At 32.0% G+C, this 23,894-nt stretch overlaps 3 protein-coding genes across 3 annotated transcripts; all 3 read right to left on the reverse strand.

The window, feature by feature from the left end:
- Positions 1-470: 470 nt before the first annotated feature.
- LOC125817361 (nicotianamine aminotransferase 1-like) lies at positions 471-3,337 on the reverse strand. The gene is made up of 7 exons (XM_049496893.1): positions 2,984-3,337; positions 2,151-2,490; positions 1,837-2,055; positions 1,547-1,606; positions 981-1,133; positions 787-880; positions 471-698 (listed from the first exon to the last, which is right to left on the reverse strand). Exons 1-7 carry the CDS (start codon positions 3,250-3,252, stop codon positions 580-582), a joined length of 1,254 nt encoding a protein of 417 aa, XP_049352850.1. The 5' UTR covers positions 3,253-3,337; the 3' UTR covers positions 471-579.
- A 3,070-nt stretch (positions 3,338-6,407) lies between these two features.
- Positions 6,408-9,191, reverse strand: LOC125817360 (tyrosine aminotransferase-like). The gene is made up of 7 exons (XM_049496892.1): positions 8,911-9,191; positions 8,162-8,501; positions 7,854-8,072; positions 7,616-7,675; positions 7,255-7,410; positions 7,072-7,165; positions 6,408-6,528 (listed from the first exon to the last, which is right to left on the reverse strand). The coding sequence occupies exons 1-7, from the start codon at positions 9,189-9,191 to the stop codon at positions 6,410-6,412; spliced, it is 1,269 nt and encodes a 422-aa protein (XP_049352849.1). The 3' UTR covers positions 6,408-6,409.
- Positions 9,192-19,290: 10,099 nt separating this feature from the next.
- LOC125817675 (tyrosine aminotransferase-like) lies at positions 19,291-23,452 on the reverse strand. The gene is made up of 7 exons (XM_049497232.1): positions 23,112-23,452; positions 21,065-21,404; positions 20,757-20,975; positions 20,556-20,615; positions 20,150-20,305; positions 19,981-20,074; positions 19,291-19,421 (listed from the first exon to the last, which is right to left on the reverse strand). The coding sequence occupies exons 1-7, from the start codon at positions 23,390-23,392 to the stop codon at positions 19,291-19,293; spliced, it is 1,281 nt and encodes a 426-aa protein (XP_049353189.1). The 5' UTR covers positions 23,393-23,452.
- Between the last annotated feature and the right edge of the window lie 442 nt (positions 23,453-23,894).

Genomic DNA, 23,894 nt, shown 5'->3' on the forward strand with positions numbered 1-23,894 from the left:
TATAGTAGTTTGATTTCATATGGATTTTAAAATAAACTTTTGAAACTTGTGGTCTAAAATAAATCATTGATGTTTGTGTTGCTATAATTCATTTATTAAGGGTAACACAGATATATTAAAGTTCAATTATTACTAAATATAAAAATGTGTCATTCTTTTTGTACTAACTAAAAAGAAAAGTGAATCATATAAATTTACATTGGATAAAGGGAATAATTGTTTTAAGTTGTTACAAAAAAACAGCTAGATTTTTATTGTGGTATATTTTTATGGTATGTGTATGTATACATGTACATATGTATGATTATATATAGGCATAATACATAAATATGCCTTTTAATTTGATGTTAACCGATATTTATGCCCTCCAACTTTAGTAGGTATAAATAGACACTTAAACTTGTATAAAATTGAACAAGTAGACATGTGCATCTTATATGACATAATTTGAATCAGTTCAAACGCATCTCACGTGAATTGTTGCGCAGCAATTATCAGTCAACTCGTACAACTTTTATTAGTATTTGTTTTTGTTGTAGACTTGGACCAAGTTTGACAAAGTGACGGAAGAAAAAAGGCTTATTGCTGTTTGGCATTTCTGAAACAAAAGGCTTTGATCCTGCTAAGGCCATCCTCAAGAGCTGAAATTTCCACAGCAAAAGTTACTCTTACCCAATTCTTCAATCCAAGTGCTTCCCCTGCAATGCATTGAATTTATCAACAATGCACGTAAAATTCCCTCTACCTATCGATTATGTTGTAGAGTAATGCAACTTAAGAAATTACCGGGTAGAACAACTACAGATTCCTCTCTAGCAAGCCTGGTGCAGAATTCCATATCATTGTTGATGCCTTCCAGAAATGACATGTTTAGTTTTGCCTGATAGAAATGATCGCAAATAAGACTATATATTCAGATTCTTATTCAAACTAAATCCTAAAAAATACTTATATTAAGACTAAGGTGTTTATAGCAATACCATAAGAAACATAGATCCTTGTGACTTGTATGGAGTAAAGCACGGAATCTCCCTTAGACCAGCATAGCAAATGCCTGCTGCTTTTCTCAGTAGGTTTATGGTATTTGAGTAGAAATCTTCAGGTGTTTCAGCAAGAATACGAGTAATAGCACCCTCGAGAATGAAAGAGAACAAGGTTAGATACTTGGATTTGGTTTCATTTTTTTGGAAGCAATATAATCCAAATAGCACAAAAATACTTCATGGAAAATAATGTGTATCACGAGAAACACCACGTGATAATTCAGAAATATGGGAAAAGATATTTGTCTATGAAAAGGAAAGTAAGACAAACAAATTGAAATGGAGGGAGTATAATTTGGATGCTGATGCAACCCGAGTATCTGGAATTATGCGTTTTGTGTTGACACGAAAATGTTTAGGCCAGATACCATCATAACATTGTTAAATTACTGCTAACAGAGTAGTTTTCCATGCTTTTAAGGTGACAACATTTTGTTTGGTTTAACATTTCAGTTAATGGCACACCATATCAAACGTTTTGCATAAAAGCTTGCATAATATACCAGAGTGAGTGTAGGAGGTACAACACCGATGTTGTGGTAGTTCTTGATAGACTCCGCAACCTGAGATCAAAAGACAAAAAGTATGATGTTTAACTCTGCATATGGATGTCTGTATAAATGAACACCCTTATAAGCAAGTAGAAATGTGAGGTTCACGGCGTAAGTGATAGGCATAAATGGAAATCTAATACTTGCTATTTTGTTCCAAGATTCATATATTTTTCTCACTTAAAACAAGAAAGAAAAGGTAAATTTCTTCCATCAGAATTTGAGAGAGAGAGAGAGAGAACCCCGTGTTTTTGAAGGATGTCATTTGGATCACACATCACAATCCAACCAAATCGCCAACCAGGAACCAGCCATCTCTTTGATATGGAGCCAATTGTCAGAATAGGTGCAATTTCTCCGTAGACGCCCATTGGCACAAACGGATTACTACCGAACACCAGATGACCATAGGCTTCATCTGATATTACTAGCATTCCAAGCTTACTTGCAGCCTCTGCAATCTGTTACTCTCATTCAAGAAACCAACAACTAATGAGCAAGTCTAAAACCACATTTAACAAAATAAACACATCTAATGCAACGATGAAACATTAACCTTCTTCAAATGCTCTCGCTGGTACACATTCCCACATGGATTACCAGGGTTTATAACAACTATGGCAACAGTTCTATCATCTGCTAGAGCATCAAGCCCATCAATGTCCACCTCCCAATCCTGCTCAGGGAGAAGATCATAGTGCCTCATTTCGAGACGGTTAAATGTGGCAAGTGATTCATACGCTGGATACCCTGGTCTAGGAAGCAAAATATTAGCACCAGGAACAGCAAGAGCTGTAATTAGGACATCTATTGCTTGCTTCGCCCCAGCTGTGACAAGAACATCATTTGGCGACAGTTTGTATGGATAGTCACGAGACAGATATTCTGCAATTGACCTGGTAAATGTTTGAAACATCAACATTACTCGAATTGGTCTTGCCCTTCCGGTGTAAAATTACAATTTGAAAAGAGTTTAAATTCAATGCACTTGATGTGTAGCACAGTCAAGTCATAACTATAACCATTACTATAACTGACTAATCCAAGGAGTGTAATTAATACTGGGGTTAAGTATGAAAATCTTATATATAAGTTATAAAAAGTACAATGTATGGAGTAGACTAGGACTCGAATAAGAGTACAAGCTTATGTAAAAAAGGACTCTACTAAGTCTAAGACTAGAAGGATTCAACCTATTCTATATGCGTTAATAAACACATCATCCCAATTCTACAGCTCCCCAATTATACGACACTCTTCCCTTTTTTTTTTGTACTCTAACCCCCGAACGGTTGGTTGGCTACTCGAACTTTGAATTTGTAATTCACTCACCCATTTCTCCTTCCCCTACCCCTAGAAAAAAAAGTTACAAAAAGAGTTTAGGATTACCTACTGGCGTGGAAAATATCAGGGTTTCGGGGATATCCATTGTATTGCGCAGATTGAAGTGCATCAAGCAGAGCATTCTCTGATACTTTACTTGTTCGAAAACTTGGAAAACCACTGGGATCTCCATGGCTAAGAGGGATTACACTTGTTGTAGTATCATTTTTGTTGATGCTTTCATTTAAGGTAGCGAGATAACTTCTTATAGTGCAAGCTGAGGCTTTCTTTGCTTCTTCTTGTCCTTCAAACTTCCATTTTGAGCTAACTTCCATTTCTACTGTGATTGAGTAGCACAATTCTTCTTACACTTGGCTACTCCGTCTCTCTCGCACTTTTTGCTTTTCAATAATGGAGTGTTTGCTAATTGCTAAATATTTTGTTGCCCTAACTGATCCAAATCTTTTTATTTTGAAATGGTAATGTAATTAATCCAAATTTAGGTGTGTTTGGTACCCAAAAAAAAGAAGTGTGAAAAATCCTTTTCAAATTTTTTTGTATATTTGGAAGGAGGGGATGTCGCGTATTACAGTAGAAAGTTAGTAAAGGTGAACTGTTATATTGTCATGCATAGGTTTGGGCTTGTTAGTATCTTTGTAATTTTTGTCTTACGTTGTGTATTGTGTTTTTGATTAATTACCACACCATTTTGTTGTAGTTATTGTTTCTTTCTTTTGGACTTTACACTACTTTTCTTATCGATGGTTATGTTTTCTTCATTATTTTCTTTTTCTTTTACTTAAAAGATCTTTTGAAAACAGTCTATCTACTTCCTTGTAGTAATGGTAAGGTCTGTGTATGCCTTCTCAGATCCTACTTTGTGAGATTTCATGGGATCTGTTGTTATTGTTGGTATGTAAAGTAAAAAAAATATTAATATTTTAAAAATATTAGAATATCACTTTTGAAGTTATTTTTGGTCTATTTCTAGAGTTTGGTGCAATTTTGTTATTTTTGGTGTATTTTTTTTGTTTTTGGTGCAGTTTTTAAGTTGTGGTTTCTTGATTTTTGCCGAATATTTTTTAGTGTTTCTAATTTAACTATTTTTTTTACATCTACAGCCGAATTTACAATCAAAGATTGATAAATATTTTTTGGAAAATGTTTTTCAATTTTTTCATGTTTGGTTGGGTAATGTTTTGGAAAATGTTTTCCAAATCAACTCATTTTTCTCAAATTTAAGGAAAATGACTTCCCTTCAAAACTTAAGGAAAACATTTTCCAAAACTATATTTCAACTTCAAATTACAATCATTTTTTTATTTAAAAAATCAATTTATTTTGTCCCTACCCTCAAACCAACCCCCCTCCACCCTACAAAATAAATATAAAAAAATTAAAAGCTTGTTTTCAAAAAATGTTTTTAACTTCAATTTTTTTACCCCACCCTCACCCCTACCACCACCACCCCAAAAATAATTATTAAAAGTTGTTTTTAAAAGATATTTCTAATTTCAATTTTTTATTTTATTACCCCCACCCCCCATCATCCCCCTACCTAGGGGTGTGCACTATTCCGATTAAACCAAATAACCAAACCAAATCAAATCGAAATTTTATTTGGATTGGTTTTTTGGTTTTTCGGATTGGTTTGATTTCGAATTTTAAAAAATAAAAACGAAAAAAAACTGATAAATATATATATATATATATATATATATATTAGAATTAAGTTGGAGTTAACCACTTTTGTCCCTTTTTGGTTATTGTTTTTCATGATGATTAAATTTATATTTTATGTTTGAATTTCATCTATAATAGGTATATTTATAAGTATTGTGTTTTAATTTTTCTTATGATTTATATTAGAAAGAATATTTAAGGGATTAAATATAATTACTTTGGTTATATATGTTATTAATTATTGACATAATCGAATAACCAAACCGAAAAAACCCAAACCGAATAGAGGAAAATCAAACCAAACCAAATTTATTTTGGATCGGATTGGGTTACACTTTTACAAAACCAAAAATCGAAAATCCAAACCGAATAGTGTAAAGCCAAATCGAAAAACCGAATGCACACCCCTACCCCTACCAGCCCCCCACCCTTTTCAAAAAAAAATTTAAGTTTATTTTTAAAAAATATTTTCTACTTCAAATTTTTATTTTGTCACCCCCCCCCCCTCCCCCGCCACCCACCCACCCATCCAAAAAAAAATTAAGTTTATTTTTTTTTAAAATATTCAACTTCAAAATTTTATATTTTCACCCCGATCCTCGATCCCCCGACCAGCCCCTCACCCCCAAAAAAAAAATTGAGTTTGTTTTTAAAAATTATTTTCAACTTCAAAATTTCATTTTTTCACTCCTACCCTTGACCCCCGCCACCCACCCCCCAAAAAAAAATTAAGTTTGTTTTTAAAAAATATTTTCAACTTCAAAATTTCATTTTTTCACCCCTACCCTTGACCCCCCCCCCCCCCACCCACTCACCCCTCCTACCAGCCCCCCACCCCCCAAAAAAAAAATTTAAGTTTGTTTTTAAAAAATATTTTCAACTTCAAATTTTTATTTTTTTGCCCCTACCCTCGACCACCCACCCCCACTCCCGGCAGCCCCCCTACCACCATCCCCACCCCCAAAAAAAAATTTAAGTTTATTTTTGAAAATTATTTTCAATTTCAAAAATTATTTTCTACTCTAGTAAAAATAAAAGATATTTCTCAAAATTATTTTTCATTCATAAATCAAACACTAAAAATCTTTTCCAAAAAATATTTTCTACTCATCAACCAAACATAAGAAAATAAGTCCAAAATCTACTTGTTTTCCAGGAAAACATTTTCCTTCATACCAAACACACCCCAAAAATAAGAGGCCATTTTTCGTCACTTTTGATAACCGAAATGCCAACAGAATTAGCATAATTAGAAACACACCATTTCACTTACTTTTTCTAGTCTAATAATTGTAAGATTTTCATGTTTATACTAGATTTTTAAAAAATTATTTTTGATAGGCACAAATAAAATGAAAATACATATTTACAGTACATGTTAGATACGAATAACTGTTTTTATTTTCGATAATAATATCATTCATGCGCTAGTAATGGTGCACTATACCAGTCAAAATAACATATTACATTCCTTAAAGGAAATTGTTGAAAATCTAGCCAACTTATGTATGAGCTATTGTACGCACACCACACCGAGGTTCAACGAGTAGTTGAAAATCAATTGCAACTCCGTAATGCAGAGATATCCACTAATTTTGTATTTAAAGTTATTTGAATTCAATGGAAAGATGGATGAGCAGAAAATTATTCAAATTATTAAGTACTTGAGCTCGAGAGATTGCAGGTCCTTGAACCAACACCATAGGTTGAAGGAAGAAAACATATGATTTCATCTTGCAGCGTCCCATAACTGGATCCTTATCAGAGGACGGTAACAAATATCAATGTTGCTTCTTAAACAGCAGCAGCTTATTGTTTCTTGGCATGCCTTTTATAGAAAGAATTTAGTCTCTGGAAGCCATCTTCCAGATATGATGGCTCACATGCAAAGGTTATTCTGAGCCAATTCTTGAGTCCCACAACAACACCTGCATCAGGAGTTATACATAGCATAGCATCACACCAGTTTTTGTGCATGCAGAACACACAAACTTCATATTCATATACTAGCTCTTTTGAGTAAGCTACTTTCATGCAGCGAATTAATACACCAACACGAGAAGTACACAAATTTTACATTCATATAACATGGTTACATCTATGGAATCGGATAAAATTTGATGAATTTCTGCTTTTGTATCAATTGCATTGATAATCAGACATGTATATATCACCAAAAAATGATCACTTGCACGGCAGATCTTATATATATGGATGATTTCTATTTGTCCTACATTGGATGCAATCAAAGGCTTGTTTGGCGTAATAAAAACAATCAAATAACATTATGACCTGTGAATACGAAAGCTCTAACGACTAAACACATATGAAAAACATTCCAAAATATCGAAAAAATAAAGGAATTTGAAAAGATAGTCCTCCAAGAAAGAGACATTTGTTCAAGTAAGAAAAACTGTCTACTGTTGTCGACAAAGTTTGATTGGCTTTGTAAGAGATTTGTTGTCTTTTACCTGGTAAAATTATCAAAGATTCTTCCTTAGCCAGCTTGGCGCAAAAGTCCAAGTCATCTTCGATGTCTTCTAGAAGATTCAAGTTAAGTTGAACCTACATGGGGGAAAAGACCTATATTAGACTATTGATCACATCTTATAATCCCAAGCCAATGCCTAATTAAGCTTCCATTTTTCTCTTACCATCACAAACATAGATCCTTGAGGTTTACTTGGGCAAGTGATGCAAGGAATATCCTTGATTTTGTCATAACAGATATCTGCATATTCTCTTAGCATATCTACTATTTTAGAGAAGAAATCGTCTTTTGTTTTCTCAAGGATCTGAGGAATTGCCCCCTGTCAAAGTAAGAACAAAAAGAAACCAGAAGCCTCAGTAAGCGGCGAGGAAATTTACACCTATACTACTAAATTCTCAAAGAGCTGTTAGACCAAAACAACTTTCAATCCTTTAGCAACTCTACCAAATGTATGGCAAAATGGAATAACAAGTGTTACATTTCCAAGAGAAAGCAAGCAGAAGAAAGAACTATAAAGAACAAACCTGAATAAAAGTTGCAGGGTCAGAAGATATATTGAGATATCCTATGATGGAATCTATGACCTGCAAATAACAATATACAAAGTGATGACGGGTAGACATTGTTTGTTTGTAAAATAATCTGTCTTCCTTTCTTAAGAAAGCTAGTCAACCTCAATCTAAGATATCATATTATACTTGTATAGTCCCCTATAATATATGTGAAAGCAGTAGAGAATGGCCATCGTTAAAAGGAAAGTACCCCATGTTCTTTTAGTATGCCATTTGGATCATTTGTAACAAGCCAACCAAGTCGCCAACCAGGGACGACCCACTTCTTTGATATGGATCCGAGAGTAATAACAGGGGTAATCGATCCAAAGACTCCCATAGGCACAAATGGTTTACTTCCAAAAGTGAGATGAGCATAAACTTCATCAGAAATAACTAAAATTCCAAGTTTTCTTGCTGTCTCTGCCACCTGATAGAAATTAAAACACCTCTTTATATTCATAATAATGACTATGGATATCAATATGTTACAACAAAAAAGGAAGTATACACACATACCTTCTTCAAGTGTTGGTCTGTGTAGACATTGCCACAAGGATTACCAGGATTAATAATGACCATAGCCACGGTATTTTCATCGGCCAAAAACTCAACCTCATTAAGATCCACCTCCCAGTCCTTCTCCGGGAGAAGGTTAAAGTGGCGCATTTCAATTTGGGTAAATGCAGCCCTAGCTTCATAAAAAGGGAATCCAGGAGTTGGAAGTAGAATATTTGCGTTTGGACGCGCAAGAGCACTCAAAAGTACTTCAATTGCTTGAACACATCCACTTGTCAAGTAAATATCGTCAGGGGACAACTTGTATGGGAGATCTTGAGAAAGGTATTCTGCTACCGCCCTTTTCAGACAACAGAATTAAATGAATTTGACGATCATGAAAGATGCACTTTAGACTAAATAAAGCTGCGGAGCTAGAGCCTTGGTTACGAGTTTGGCGGAATCAGTAACTTTGGCCCCTACCCTATATATCCAATATGTATAAATAACTTATTTCCGAACTGAGTAACCTATATTTTCTAGAATCCAAAACCCTTAAACTCAAAATTCTGAATCCACCTCCTCACAATTAAACAGATTACAGTGAGGTACACATTTAATCAAACACTTCCAAATGAGAAACACTAATATGCAATCAGTGGCAGAGATACCTAAACCAAGTGATGGAAAAAATTAATCACAAATTTCAGAATCTTTACAAAACCAATTAACAGTAAAATTTTGAGTAAGCAATGCTAGTAAGATGCTACCTTCTAGCAGGAAAGATGCCGACAGTGGGCGAATAACAGTTAAATTTAGCAGAGCGAACGGCATCAATGATAGCATCTTCGGCGATTGGTGTAGTACGGAAACAGGGAAAAACAGAAGGATCGCCATGGCCGAGAGGGATAACGGATCGGGTATCAGCAGTGTCAAGGCAAGACGTCAACTTGTCAAGCACACTTCTTACAGTGAGATTCGATGCACTCACCAATTTCTCAGTTTCCTTAAAGTTCCATATATTCTTTGTTGTAGTAGTGTCGTTCTCCATGCTGGTGACTATGAATTCGCAGATATGGACTTGAGGAAGAAGGAGGTAGAAATGTAACTGCAATTCTACTCAAACCTACAAAGCCAAAATATAGAAAAGAGAAAAAAACACAAATAGAAAGTAGTGATTCAAAAAAGACAATCAATACGAACAGTTACATGTAAGAGAACAGCTGTGGCTTGACCATAGTAATTGAGAACTTAATCATCATATATTACTAAAAGTGGGAAGCTTCTAACCTCAAAGTTAGATTACTATTTTGCTTCTAAAATAAAATACAATATAATTAATTAAATAATAATCATTATTTTAAAAACTTTTCCCATTCAAAAATAACACTAATTCTCTACACACCAATTAATCATTATGTCGAGAATGTGGAGAAGATAGAAAGTTGTAAAAAGTAATTTAATGTTGACCAAATTCATTGGATTATACTCCCTCAGTTTCATAAAGAATGACCTATTTTCCTTTTTAGTCAATTTAAAAAAGAATGACCTCTTTCCTTTTTTTGTAACATTTTAATTTCAGCTTTCCACGTGGCATATTTAAAACCACAAGATTGAAGGACAATTTAGTACATTTGACATAACTTTAATTTAGGACCACAAGATTCAAAAGTCTTTTTTATTTTCTAAAACTTTGTGTCAAGTCAAACCAGGTCACTCTTTGTGAAACGGAGGGAGTATAAATTAAATAAACATAATTCTTTGGCAATTAAAATGTTACCAAGAATTATTAAATGAATGTTTGAATTTTGAATAGCCTCTACTATACAGAATTAAAAATTGAATATGAGGGGTCAATTTCCATGTAGAAATCAATTTCGGAATTAAAAGTTGAATTTAAAAGGTCATTATCTAATACTATTTAAGATGGATGCTAATCACATTAAATTGGATGAATTGCACAATTCAACATTAGAAGAAAAGAGAGTTGGAAGCTGCGAACAAAAAAGTGCTGGAAGCTGCTAATCAAGAAGAAGAAACAAAAGCAGCAGAAAAAAGAAAAGTAGATTGAATACAGGTATAGAAGAAACAATATATATGTTAATATGTTTGACGCCAACAATAAGAAAATTACTATTTGTTATTTATTCATCAGAACGTGGAAACTTGCTTAGCAATATATATCATCAACTCCTCACACATGCTTTTTTTTTTCCATTACAAGATTTTAATCCTTTATAATTCATTTGTTTCCGATTTCAACTTGATATAGTTACAAACTTTAAATTTAGTTATCATCCTGAGCCTTTGGAACAATAAATATGAAATCAAATTTGTCATTCTTCTTCTTCTGCTTCCATATTTTGATGTCATTTGTCTTTTAATATATTTTGAACTTCCTTAAGTGATTTTTTTAAATTCTTTTCAGGCATTATTTGCCCTTAAATTGCAAAAGGTTTGTTTACAAGATACAAATGTGACCGGACATTTTAATCAACACAATACTTTGATGAATTGAGTAATACTATTCTCTTTTTTTTTTTTAGTAAAGAATGATAATATTCATCTATAAGAAAATACAAAATAGTAGTTTGTATCATAGATGACTTGCTTTATGGGTCACACAAAGCTTATTATTAGTCATTAATGAGTTTAATATCTAGGCTTTTAATTTTATTATGTGGAAAAGTATTAATTATAGATCAAAGAAAGTTCTAAGATATGTGTGCACCAGTTAAAATTTAAAATTGGATATAAATTTATATTAAAACTAGATATGGGACCCCGTGCCAGCACGGGGCCCAATATATAATTTTTTTTAATTTTAATTTATGTCATATTATGAAATTTGAGAAGTTATTGAAATTTTTATATGATTTTAAAAATATTTTAAATTTTTAGCTATTGTGATTTGCAGTACTTTTTTATTACTTTTGAAAATAATATTTATTACTCTGTTTGTTCTAATTTATATGGCACACGTAGAATTTCAAATATTAACCCTTTTTTATATGTCTCTTTAATATATTAAGTTGTTAATTATTGTATTTTATAGTACATTTTTAACCTAATTTTTAATAATATATGTTATTTGCCATGTCCCAATTTATGTGGCATTAATTGATAGATTTGTTGGAGTCGAGAGATTTATTTTGTTAATTATTGTAATTTATAGTATTTTTTCCGTCAATTTCAAACAATATATGTTGTTAATTGATAGAATACTTTTAATGTAATTTTTAAAAAAAAAATATGTGTGACTGTCCATGTCCCAATTTATGTGGCACATGTAAAGTTTTGACAATTAACCAAAATTTTAATACATTTTAAAAAATATTTTTAAGTCGTTAAATTTTAAGTAATTTAAATTGTTGTATTATTTATTACAATTTATAATACTTTTAAAGTAGTTGAAATATTGTACTATTTATTATGATTTATAACACTTTTTTTTTATTTATGTCATATTATGGAATTTGAGAAGTTATTTTTAACATTTAACTTTAATTTTAAAAGATTGGAAATTTTATGTTAAAAATTTAAATAATAGAAAAAAATGATTTATTTAACTTTTATCATCATCAATACTACTAATTTATTTGACGTTTTTTCTTAATCTTCATCTCATCATTAATGTTATTTATATAATATTCTTAAATCACTTATTTTTTCTTTTTTAACTCTTTTATATATATAAAAGTTGGATATGTAAATGATGATGTGACATTTCTTAGAAGTTAAGATTACTATTTATCTAATTTCTCCAAAAAAAATTTAAAAAATTGAAGATATCATACGCAAATTTATGGTCAAACTTAAACTATTTGATTCTCGAGAAATAAAAAGTCTCACATAAAATGGGACAGACGAAGGATAACTCTCAATTACAAAAATTTCAATAACTTCTCAAATTCCATAATATGACATAAATTAAAAAAAAAGTGTTATAAATCATAATAAATAGTACAATATTTAAACTACTTTAAAAGCATTATAAATTGTAATAAATAATACAACAATTTAAATTACTTAAAATTTAACGACTTAAAGGTGGGGTGTCTGGGGCTGAAGAAGAAGAGAAAAAAGATGGGGTGGGGCTGAAGAAGAAGAGAGAAGGGGTGGGGGTGGGGTGGGGTGGGGTGGGCTAAGGAAGAAAGATTTTGAGTTTTTTTTTCTTTTTAAATTTTTTTATTATTATTATTATTTTGTCTTATAATTTTAATAATTTTTAAATAAAAATATTGCATTCATTTGCTTTAAAATGCATGTCGTCTCACATTTGTCCAACTCAGTCATTTTAATGTCACATAAGTTTGGTCAATGGTCAAAGGGGTTTAGAAAATAGAGTTTCATCGAGATTACGGGTTAATTTGGCAAAGTGATGAGTAGAAGGATTCAACAAAGAAGATTTAAAAAAATCAGTAAAAAGCATACATAAATTTAAATTAATCAAAATTTAATAGGAATATTAAAAGAAAAACTAAAAACAAAAAGAAAGAAAAGCCTACCAACGGAGTAATTGTTAAGCCCATGTTCTGACTGGCCACCCCCCCCCCCCCCCTCCCCACAACAGGCTTCTAGCTGTCAATATGAAATTTTTTCGTCCGTACATTAAATAACGATAGAGCCTCCTATATTTTTTTTGAAAGTTATATGACCAGCATTATTATAAGATACAATTCTTCTAGTATTAATATGATGAAAGTATATTTTAAAAATTTGTATAATTTAACTCCTAAAAAATAAAATCTGACAAGTTAGGGCATAATAATAAACTTATTCATGCACGTTAGAGGAAAAAAAGAGAAAGAGAGACTTTTTTTTTACGTCTACTTTTGTAGTAGACCTTAAATTTAATATAATTAGGTCATTTACAAAAATGATCTTATACCAAATTTTATTTTTATTTTACCAAATTAAGAGAAATTTATTTATTTTTTCTTAATATTGACTTTATGATTAAGTAACTATATTAAATACTAATAGTCAAATTTAACTTTCAATGCATATTTAATAAAATTAATATATGATAAATAAATTTCTTATGAGTTATGTCGAGTCAATATGGATCAAGTAAAACGAAATTTGAAGATATATTTATTAAGTCGGGTTCATAACTATATATTTCAATGTACAAGATTTTGATAAAATAAAATCTTTAAAGTTAAATTATAATGTTTTTGAAATTTAAATTATTAAAACATATATAATGATTTTGTAGAAAAAATAATTTCATATAAAATTAAATGAAAAGGATAATAAATTCAACTTTTACCATGATAAGGTTGAAAAATATTATTTAAGTGGAAGGAGGTGGGGCCCACTTACATATTTTATATAGTAAGTATTGGACATTTATAATGATTTAATTGGAACAATGGTAGTAAATCTTAGACTCTTCTAATATATAGTAATTTAGAAATTCACAGTTGGATTATCATTTTGATTTCAAAGTTTGATTACCATTTTGCCTCTACTATAAATTAAAATATTATAATAATAATTTTATTTTTATTTACTTTTTCTTGCTCATTTACTCTATCTTTTACTAAATAAAATAATAATGATTCCATTTATCCCAAAATAAAGAGTACTCCACTCGCCATTATATCTGCCAACACGAGTAATTGACATTTTCAATAAGTTTTATCTAATAAATATTTGTATTCGTAACCGACTTTTTATGTAATCTATAATTACAATATTTAATATGTATTAACCTCTAATAATAATAATAATAATAATAATAATAATAATAATAATAAAGTTCTTGTACTAATGGCATGAGATACACCGACAGCATACATGTTGAGTATATATATATATCGTTATAACAACTCCACACAACTTAGCATGGGACACACGTGTGTTGCACATGTCCAGGACTAGTATAATATAAGTGGGAAGCCTCCTAGTCAAAAGTTGAATTACCATTTTACCCCTATACTAAATTAAAATATATAAATATCTAATTAATCAATAACTATTAAATAGTAATCATATCATATTATACTAAATCTCATACTATTATTTAATATTTATTATTATTATTATTATTATTGTTTATGAAAATACCCATAAATCATTGATAACAAATTTAATTTGTTCTTCACCTAATAAAAGTACAGTAAAAAAAATTGTAAACAAAAAACCTTTCACTGTGTACATTGAATCTGAAAGCAAAAAATTGCTTCGTATTCCAAAAATATTTAAAACATCTATCAATTGCTTAGTTGTTACATGTAATTATTTCAATCTTAATGTTCTGTTTCTCTCATCTTTCATAGTAATAACATTTTCACATTCTTTACAACATGCTATAAATTTGCACTAAAAAAGAGTATATATATGCAATAACATTATCGTACGGTCTATCAAATCAAGTAAATGTTTTTCATTAGTTCTATATTCACAGCTTATACCACTCTTAAAAGTTTTCTCATAAGCATGCATCATCGCCTATATATTTTCTCCTTTAATTTTAGGTTTCAATTATTGAATATTATTGATTTTTGAGTTCAAGCATTATATTATTTCGTGATGAAAGCGTCGGGGGCAAAACACGTTATTGTTTTGATAATGGTATGGGCCTTTATTTGGGCAGAGAAACATGTCGGCAGTAACTCACATAAATTTTGTATGATATTCTTAGTTATTTTTCTTGTTTATATGATGATAGTTCTTTTAGGATAATGAGTTGTAATATTATGCGTGTTTTACATACTTTTCTGTAATATTTCATACAGCTAATTTGATGAAAGTCCCTTTTTATTTTGTATATATTTGTGCTTTATTTTCTGGCTTTGTATTTTATAATAGATTTGTTGGGCTGCAATTATTTTTTTCTTTTGATAGGCTTTTGATGATAATCTCTTGAATTGTTTGTCAAAAGGTTTTTCTTTTGTAATTTTGCGCTTTAATAGAGAAGATTTGGATTAGATTATGAAATGACAATTTTTTGTATTAAAATTAGATATGCTTGAAGATATGTTGCATGAAGAATGAAGACGTCTACACAGAAATTGAAACTTTTGATTCAAAAAAATAGTAATTAAGTCGTAGGTCTCACACTATCTTTGTAGTTGTTCTTGATGGAATAGTCTTAGAGAGGAGCTCACTTGAATGGATTAACACCGACTCCGGAAGAAGGTAACTACAAACTAAGAAATCTATTTGACATCACACATCTATGTGGCAACAGTTTGGTGATAGCTTGGGTTTAGCACCAAACGGTTGTTTTATATATCCCTTGTATTCTCCAATTTATATTTCCGATTTAGTTGCATGGTCTCTCCTAGAAATATTACCAATACAATCAAATGAAATTGTTAAGTCTCACAATAACTTTTAAGAGATATAAAAGTACATTATATTGTATAGCTTAATTAGTAGGAACATAACATAGTATGATTTCTGAGTTTATTCCTAAGGATTTAAGAATATGTAATTATGCTAAATTTTCATACTTCTTCAACTTCTAATATATAGCTCAATTAACTTCTAAAATATGCATAATAACATTATAACTATAAATGAACAGTTATAAAACAATAATATGGGTTACACGTGCAATTAAAAGTAGAAAACCCCCAAGTTAAAAATTAAATTATCAAAATGTCCTTACAAACTCATAATATTTATGGAAAAAATGTAAATATACATTAACTGTAATAAATATTATCACATTCTATTTAACACTATTTTTATATATTTATGAATAAAAATATAAATACATATATATACACGATATTTTTACTTCACTTAAAATTACTCTTATAATAATTTATACAAAAATTGAAAATATATATTGTAATAAAAATAAGAAAATTAATTGAATACAAACTTTATGTTTCTGTATATTCTTATAAATCATGAGTTTGTATTTGATGTAACTATTAGCTTTCTCTGGTTTTCATCAGTCTCACTTGCTATGTACATACAATATCTTTAGATTATAGGCTTATTTTTCATTTTGGTTCTTGTTTTTATCTATCTAATAATTAAGATCTATAATTTAGAATATCGATTATTTCCTATACAATTTTCATTTTCATTTTCAATTTTTTTTTTGCTTTATTTATTTTAATGTAGTATATAATCAATGTATTGTAGTGGTGTAGTGTTGTCACGAGCATGAACATTGAAGTATTTTTGTTCAATTGTCAGATATCATTTTCATATATTTTGAACTTGACTATCAAATAGCTAGAAAAGTATCACATTCATGGAACTTTTTTTTTATTGTCTTTTATTACTCAATACGTGTTGCAATAATTTTAGATGATTATATAAAATATTGTACAAAATAACTTGGGAGTTGCACGTGTCCATAGACTAGTAGGGATTAAAAGATGCTACGTAATTTTTTTTATTTGTCGTAATTTTGATGGACATAGTTATCTAGTAGTTGTTGCTAATGAGAGGTTGACCATACCTTGTGAGATTAGATGAAGTGTGCGAAAGCTTATAAGAAAATGACAAAAATGATAATACATTTTTAGCTTTGTCACCGCCTTGTCGGACCCAAGTCAACGCAATCGTTCATCACAACGAATTTCAAGTCATTGTTACAAACAGAAAAGATAAGCCCGTGTATCTCACGAGGCACAATACAAGTGATTTTCGCGAGAAAAAGCTCAAAATAGTCCCTCATCTTTGGGTTAAGGCTCAAAGTCATCCTTTAGTTTTCACATGGAGCACTAATAGTCCCTCATGTTTGCAATATTGGTGCACTTTTGGTCCTCCCCTAAACTTTTGCCTATTTTTTAACATTAATTTTGTTCACAATTTTATGTAAGGAATGTCCAATCGTCTTTTTATATATTTAGTAGAAATAATAACTCTATGTGAGAGAATATGAGAAGAAAAACACCTTGTTTTGTTTAGTAGAAATCGTATTGTAGGTAAAGTCGAGAGGTTCATCACGATAATTTCACATGCAATAGTACAATTTTTTTCTTTTCTTCCAATGTCATATGTTAAGATGTTCTTAGTTTAACTGCAGTAATATTTAGATGTAATCTGGACAAATATTATAACATCATATTTGGACCCCACTCTTTTATACACAAACCCGAACCTCTTTATCACATTCTAGACTCGAGATCCGATCGGACCTCAACATCCACCGGAAACACAACCTCGCCCTTGACTCAATACTCAACCCCACCTCCAACCCTAACATCGATCCCCAACTAGAGGTGGCAGAATGGGTAATTTATATGGGTATTCACTCATATTTACCTATTTTAAATGGGTTGAGTACCCAACTCATTTAAAAATGGATAAAAACGAATAATACTCATATTGACCCATTTAAAAGTGGATAGTTAAATGGATAATATGAATAAAAAATGTTCATTCATAAAAGAAAGAAAAGTGATTAGGGGTGGGTGGTAAAAAAAGCTTCTTTTTTTTTAAATGTGGGGGGTGCGTTGGGAGGGGGTGGGTGGTAATTTTTTTTATTATATAAAAAATTGGGATGGAGGTGTGCGGGGGGTGTGGAGGGGGGTAGGGGATGGGGTGGTAAAAAAAAATTAAAATGACATTTTTTTTTTGGAATATGGGGGGAGGGGGGCCGTAGGGGTGGGGGGCTGGTAGGGAGATTGGGTGAAAAAAAGAACTTTTCAAAAAAAAAAAATATAATAAAACAAACTATTTGTTTTTTTACATTTTTTTTTTGGGATAGGGGGTAGGGGGCTGGTAGGGAGGGTGGAGTGATAAAAAAAATAAAAATGATTTTGTTTTTAAAGCTTTTAACAAGATCTTAACTATAATATGAGTACCCATATTTACCCATATTATTCATTGGGTAAATCGTTTTTACCCATTTAAAATGTGAGTCGAGCCGAATGCTTTATCCATTTTATTTAACTCGTTTTCGATCGACTCACATTCGACTCAACTCAACTCGCTCTTTTTGCCACTCCTAGTCCCAACTTAGAAACTAATCCTCGATCCTACCCTGACCTAACCCTAACCCAACTTGAGACCAAACCCTAAGCCAAGACCCAAAGACTCAAGTTGGGCTGGGTTGGGTCAAATACTAATCTGTGTCAGGGTTGGAAGTCGTATTTGGATCGAATTCGAATCCCTAATCAAAGTCAGGATTAGGAATCGAATTCCATGTCGGGGTTGGAAATCGAGCCATCGAGGTCAAGGTCGGGGTTGAGAGTCAGGTTTCGGGTCGTGATCGAGGTTGGATGGTGAAGTTGAAGAAAGTTTTGAAAAGTACATTTTTCTTACTTTTAATAAATTAAGTTCAATTGAAAAATATTTAAGCCAACCAAATATAAAAAAATTAAAAAATATTTTCCTTCCTAAGAAACACAGACACTAGTTTTTTTTTTTTCTGGACTTTGAATAATAAATATATTTGCCCTAACAAAAACATATAGAACATTCAAAGAGTTAGTAGAGAATTAGGAGGTGAATTCTAGAAATATAGTTACAAGGCAAAGAACGGAAAATCTAGAAAGGTAAGTGGTTCATTTGAGTTATTTGTGTTCAAGTAAAGAGTGAGTTCGCAAGTACGTATCAAACGAAGTTACAAGAGTATAAGTGCAAAAGAATTTGAGTATAAGAATTGTAAGATCGAAGATTGTCCTTACTTAGCAACCAATTGTGCCCAACAATATTAAACAATCTGCACATTTCACAAACACTTGTTCTAGCTTTGCTAGTTAAAGGCCATCTTAAAAACCCATTCACTAGTAATGGTGCATTATTGATATTCACTAGCAGGAGTTCCGGATGATATTCCCCAGAATGATATTGTCTGTGATAATCCGGAATTAGCTGATACCACCACTCTGAATAACATATAACATTCATCTGATGACTCGACAAAATTATTGAAAATCTAGCCAACTTATGTATGAGCTATTGTACGTACACCACACCGAGGGTCAACGAGTAGTTGAAGATCAATTGCCATTCCGTAAAGCAGAGATATCCACCAACATTATTTTTAAAGTTACTTGAATTCAATGAAAAAAAAGTAGAAAACTAATTAGTTTTTGAGTACTCTTAACTCAAGATTGCAGGTTCTCTTGACGAACCAGGACCATAGGTTGTAGGAAGAAAATATCTGATTTCATCTTGCAGCGTCCTCCATATCAGGGGACGGTAACAGATATAACGGCTGTTTCTCAGACAGTAGCTTCTTGTTTCTTGGCGTGCCTTTTATAGAAAGCATTTAGTCTCTGGAAGCCATCTTCCAGATATGATGGCTCACACGCAAAAGTTATCCTGAGCCAATTCTTGAGTCCTACAGCAACACCTGCACCAAGAGTTATTGTCACATATCTATACACAGCATAGCATCACACCAGTTTTTGTGCATGCAGAACACACAAACTTTGTATTCATATGCTAGCTCTTTTGAGTGAGTCTACTTTCATGCAGCGAATTAATACATCAATACCAGAAGTACACGAATTTTACCTTCATAAAACATGGTTACATCTATGGAGTCTAATAAAAATTGACGAATTTCTGCTTTCGTATCAGTTGCATTGATAATCAGACTTGTATGTATCCCAAAAAATGATCACTAGCATGGCAGATCCTATGTATATGGATGAATTCTATTTGTCCTGTAGGAACTTTCTGAATTGGATGCAATTAAAGGCTTGTTTGGCATAATAAAAGAATCAAATGACATTATGACCCATGAATACGAAAGCTCTATCGACTAAACGTATGAGAAACATTCCAAGAAAAAATAAAGGAATTTGAAAAGATTGTCCTCCAAGAAAGGGACATTTGTTCAAGTAAGAAAATCTGTCTACTGTTTCGACAGAGTTTGATTAGCTTTCTAAGAGATTTGTTTCTTTTACCTGGTAAAATTATCATAGATTCTTCCCTAGCCAGCTTTGCACAAAAGTCCAGGTCATCTTCGATGTCTTCTAGAAGATTCAAATGAAGTTGAACCTACAAGAGGAAAAAGACCTATATTAGACTATTGATAACATCTTCTAACTAATTAAGCTTCCATTTTTCTCATACCATCACAAACATAGATCCTTGAGGTTTACTTGGGCAAGTGATGCAAGGAATATCCTTGATTCTTTCATAACAGAAATCTGCATCTTCTCTTAGCATATTTACTATTTTAGAGAAGAAATCGTCTTTTGTATTCTTAAGGATCTGAGGAATTGCCCCCTGTCAAAGTAAGAACAAAAAGAAACCAGATACCTCAGTAAGCGACGAGGAAAATTACACCTATACTACTAAATTTTCAAATAACTATTCCATTAGCTTATGTGAAACATGTTTACATAATACAACAAGCTGTTAGACCAAAATAAATTTCAATCCTTTAGCAACTCTACCAAATGTGTGGCAAAATGGAACAACAAGTGTTACATTTCCAAAAGAACGCAAGCAGAAGAGAGAACTATAAAGAGCAAACCTGAATAAAAGTCGCAGGGTCAGAAGATATATTGAGATATCCCGTGATGGAATCTATGACCTGCAAATAACAATACACAAAGTGACGACGGATAGACATTGTTTGTTTGTAAAATAATCTAAGATATCATATTATACTTATATAGTCCCCTATAATATGTGTGGAAGCAGTAGAAAATGGCCATCTTTAAAAGGTAAGTACCCCATGCTCTTTTAGTATGCCATTCGGATCATTTGTAACAAGCCAACCAAGTCTCCAACCAGGGACAATCCACATCTTTGATATGGATCCGAGAGTAATAACAGGGGCAATCGATCCAAAGACTCCCATAGGCACAAATGGTCTACTTCCAAAAGTGAGATGAGCATAAACTTCATCAGAAATAACTAAAATTCCAAGTTTTCTTGCCGTCTCTGCCACCTGATAGAAATTAAACCACCTCTTTATATTCATAATAATGACTTAGGATATCAATATACTACAACAAAAAAGGAAGTACACACACATACCTTCTTCAAGTGTTGGTCTGTGTAGACATTGCCACAAGGATTCCCAGGATTAATAATGACTATAGCCACGGTATTTTCATCGGCCAAAGACTCAACCGCATTAAGGTCCACCTCCCACTCCTTGTCCGGGAGAAGATTAAAGTGGCGCATTTCGATATGGGTAAATGCAGCCCTAGCTTCATAAAAAAGGAATCCAGGAGTGGGAAGTAGAATATTTGCGTTTGGGCGTGCAAGAGCACTCAAAAGTACTTCAATTGCTTGAATACATCCACTTGTCAAGTAAATATCATCAGGGGACAACTTGTATGGGAGATCTTGAGAAAGGTATTCTGCTACCGCCCTTTTCAGAGAACAAAATTAAATGAATTTGACGATCATGAAACATGTCTCCAACATTAACTTTACACTAAATAAAGCTGGGGAACTAGAGCCTTGGTTACGAGTTTGGCAAGAACCACTAGCTTTGGGCCTTTACCCTAAATTTAAGTTGAGAAATCCAATACGTATAACATAACTTACTCCGAACTCAGTAAGCTATAGTTTCTAGAATCCACAACCCATAAACTCAAAATTTTGAATCCGTCACTTCACATCTAAACAGATTAGATTACACTGACTGAGGTACACATTTAATCAAACACCTCCAAATGAGAAACACTAAGGGTGTGTTTGGTATGAAGGAAAATGTTTTCCTAGAAAATGTTACAAGTTGATTTTTGATTTATTTTCTCATGTTTGGTTGGTAAGTAGAAAATACTTTCCAAAAAATATTTTTAATATTTGATTTATGAATGAAATTTTTTTTTGAGAAATATCTTTTATTTTAACTAGAGTAGAAAATAATTTTTGAAATTGAAAATATTTTTTAAAAACAAACTTAAATTTTTTTTGGGGGTGGGTGGAGTGGGGGGATGGTAGGGGATGGGTGGAGGGGGGATCGAGGATTGGGGTGAAAAAATAAATTTTTGAAGTTGAAAGTATTTTTTAAAAACAAACTTAAAATTTTTTTTTGGGGGTGGGGGGTGCTGGTAGGGGGTGGTTGGGGTGCCCAGGGGTGGGTAGGGGTGAAAAAAAATTAAATTTTGAAATTGAAAATATTTTTAGAAAACAAACTTAAAAATTATTTTTTGGGGGTGGTGGGGGGGCTGGTAGGGGGTGCGTGGGTGGGGGGTTAAGGATAGGGGTGAAAAAATGAATTTTTGAAATTGAAAATATTTTTTAAAAACAAATTTAATTTTTTTTGGGGGGGGCTGGTAGGGGTGGGCGGGTGGGGCTGGTAGGGGTGGGCGGGTGGGGTGGGGGCTGGGTATGGTGAAACAAATGAAATTTTAAAGTTAAAAAATTTTTTCAAAAACAAACTCAAATTTTTTTTTGAGGGAGGTGGGTGGGTGATCGATGATCGGGATGAGAAAATAAAAAATTAAAGTTAAAAATATTTTTTAAAAACAAACCTTTTTTTTTTTAAGGGAGTTGGGGGCTGATAGGGGGGCAGATGGGGGCCGAGGGTAGTGGGTGGGGATAAAAAAATAAAAAATTGAAATTAGAAATATCTTTTAAAAACAATTTTTAATATTTTTTTGGGAGGGGTTGGAGGTAGGGGTGAAGGTGGGGTAAACAAATTTAATTTAAAAACAAGCTTTAAAATTATTTTTTTGGGGGTGGTGGTTGGGGGTTGATTTCAGGATAGAGACAAAATAAATTAATTTTTTCAACAAAAAAAATAATTGTAATTTGAAATTGGAAGAGAGGTTTGGAAAATGTTCTTCTTAAGTTTTGAAGGAAGTCATTTTTCTTAAATTTAAGAAAAATGAGTTGATTTGAAAAACATTTTCCAAAACATTTAATCCAACCAAACATGAGAAAATTGAAAAACATTTTCCTTCGTACCAAACACACCCTAATATGCAATCAGTGCCAGAGACACCTAAACCAAGTGATATCGAAAATCAAAAACTTAGAACGATTACAGATTTCAAAATCAATCAAAACATTAAAATTAACATTGTTCGACTAAAATTTTGAGTAAGCAAGGCTAGTAATATGGTACCTTCTAGCAGGAAGGATGCCGACAGTGGGAGAATAGCAGTTAAACTTAGCAGAGCGAACAGCATCAACAATAGCATCTTCGGCGATTGGTGTAGTCCGGAAACAGGGGAAAGCAGAAGGATCGGCAAGGCAGAGAGGGATAACCGGTCGGGTATCAGCAGTGTCGAGGCAAGACCTCAACTTGTCAAGGACAATTCTTATGGTGAGATTCGGTGCACTCTCTAACTTCTCAGTCTCCTTAAAGTTCCATATTTTCCTTGTTGTAGTAGTACTGTTCTCCATACTGATGACTATGAATTCGCAGACATGGAGTTGAAGAAGCAAAGTAGGTAGAAACAGAAAGATAAGTCACGAGGCACAGTACAAGTGATTTTCGCCCTCTTAACAATAAATAGGGGTGTATGTATTCCAAGGGAAAATAATTTTATTTTTTTGAAGAGAAAATTATTTAGATATAATCTGGACAAATATTATAATATCATATTCGAACCACCACTCTTTGACACGAACCCGAACCTCTATCACATACCCAACATTTTTTCTTAAGTTGACGAAAATAAGTTCATTTGAAAAATATTTAAGTCAACCAAATATGAGAAAATGAAAAATATATTTTCCTTTCTTATACCAAACACATAAACTAGTTTTTTTCTAGACTTTGAATTATAGACATCTTTGTCCTAATAAAAAATATAGAACATTCCAAGAGTTTGTAGAGAATTAGGACGTGAATTTATAGAAACATAGTTACTAGGCAAAGAATGGAAAATTTAGAACTTCTAGA

Source organism: Solanum verrucosum, unplaced genomic scaffold (genome assembly GCF_900185275.1).
Source record: "Solanum verrucosum unplaced genomic scaffold, falcon-dt-bn FXZP01000280.1, whole genome shotgun sequence".
Taxonomy (NCBI): Eukaryota; Viridiplantae; Streptophyta; class Magnoliopsida; order Solanales; family Solanaceae; genus Solanum; species Solanum verrucosum.

Excerpts from the sequence above, each read along its gene's own strand:
- LOC125817361 (XM_049496893.1), bottom strand. The coding sequence starts at position 3,252 with ATGGAAGTTAGCTCAAAATGGAAGTTTGAAGGACAAGAAGAAGCAAAG. Across the intron at positions 2,491-2,983 it reads GATATTTTCCACGCCAGTAG|GTCAATTGCAGAATATCTGT; the intron begins GTAATCCTAAAC and ends AACATTTACCAG. Across the intron at positions 699-786 it reads ATCTGTAGTTGTTCTACCCG|GGGAAGCACTTGGATTGAAG; the intron begins GTAATTTCTTAA and ends AATGCATTGCAG.
- LOC125817360 (XM_049496892.1), bottom strand. The coding sequence starts at position 9,191 with ATGGAGAACGACACTACTACAACAAAGAATATATGGAACTTTAAGGAA. Across the intron at positions 8,073-8,161 it reads CAGACCAACACTTGAAGAAG|GTGGCAGAGACAGCAAGAAA; the intron begins GTATGTGTGTAT and ends AATTTCTATCAG. Across the intron at positions 7,411-7,615 it reads ACCCTGCAACTTTTATTCAG|GGGGCAATTCCTCAGATCCT; the intron begins GTTTGTTCTTTA and ends TTACTTTGACAG.
- LOC125817675 (XM_049497232.1), bottom strand. The coding sequence starts at position 23,392 with ATGGAGAACAGTACTACTACAACAAGGAAAATATGGAACTTTAAGGAG. Across the intron at positions 20,616-20,756 it reads GCATACTAAAAGAGCATGGG|GTCATAGATTCCATCACGGG; the intron begins GTACTTACCTTT and ends TGTTATTTGCAG. Across the intron at positions 20,075-20,149 it reads AAGGATCTATGTTTGTGATG|GTTCAACTTCATTTGAATCT; the intron begins GTATGAGAAAAA and ends TTCCTCTTGTAG.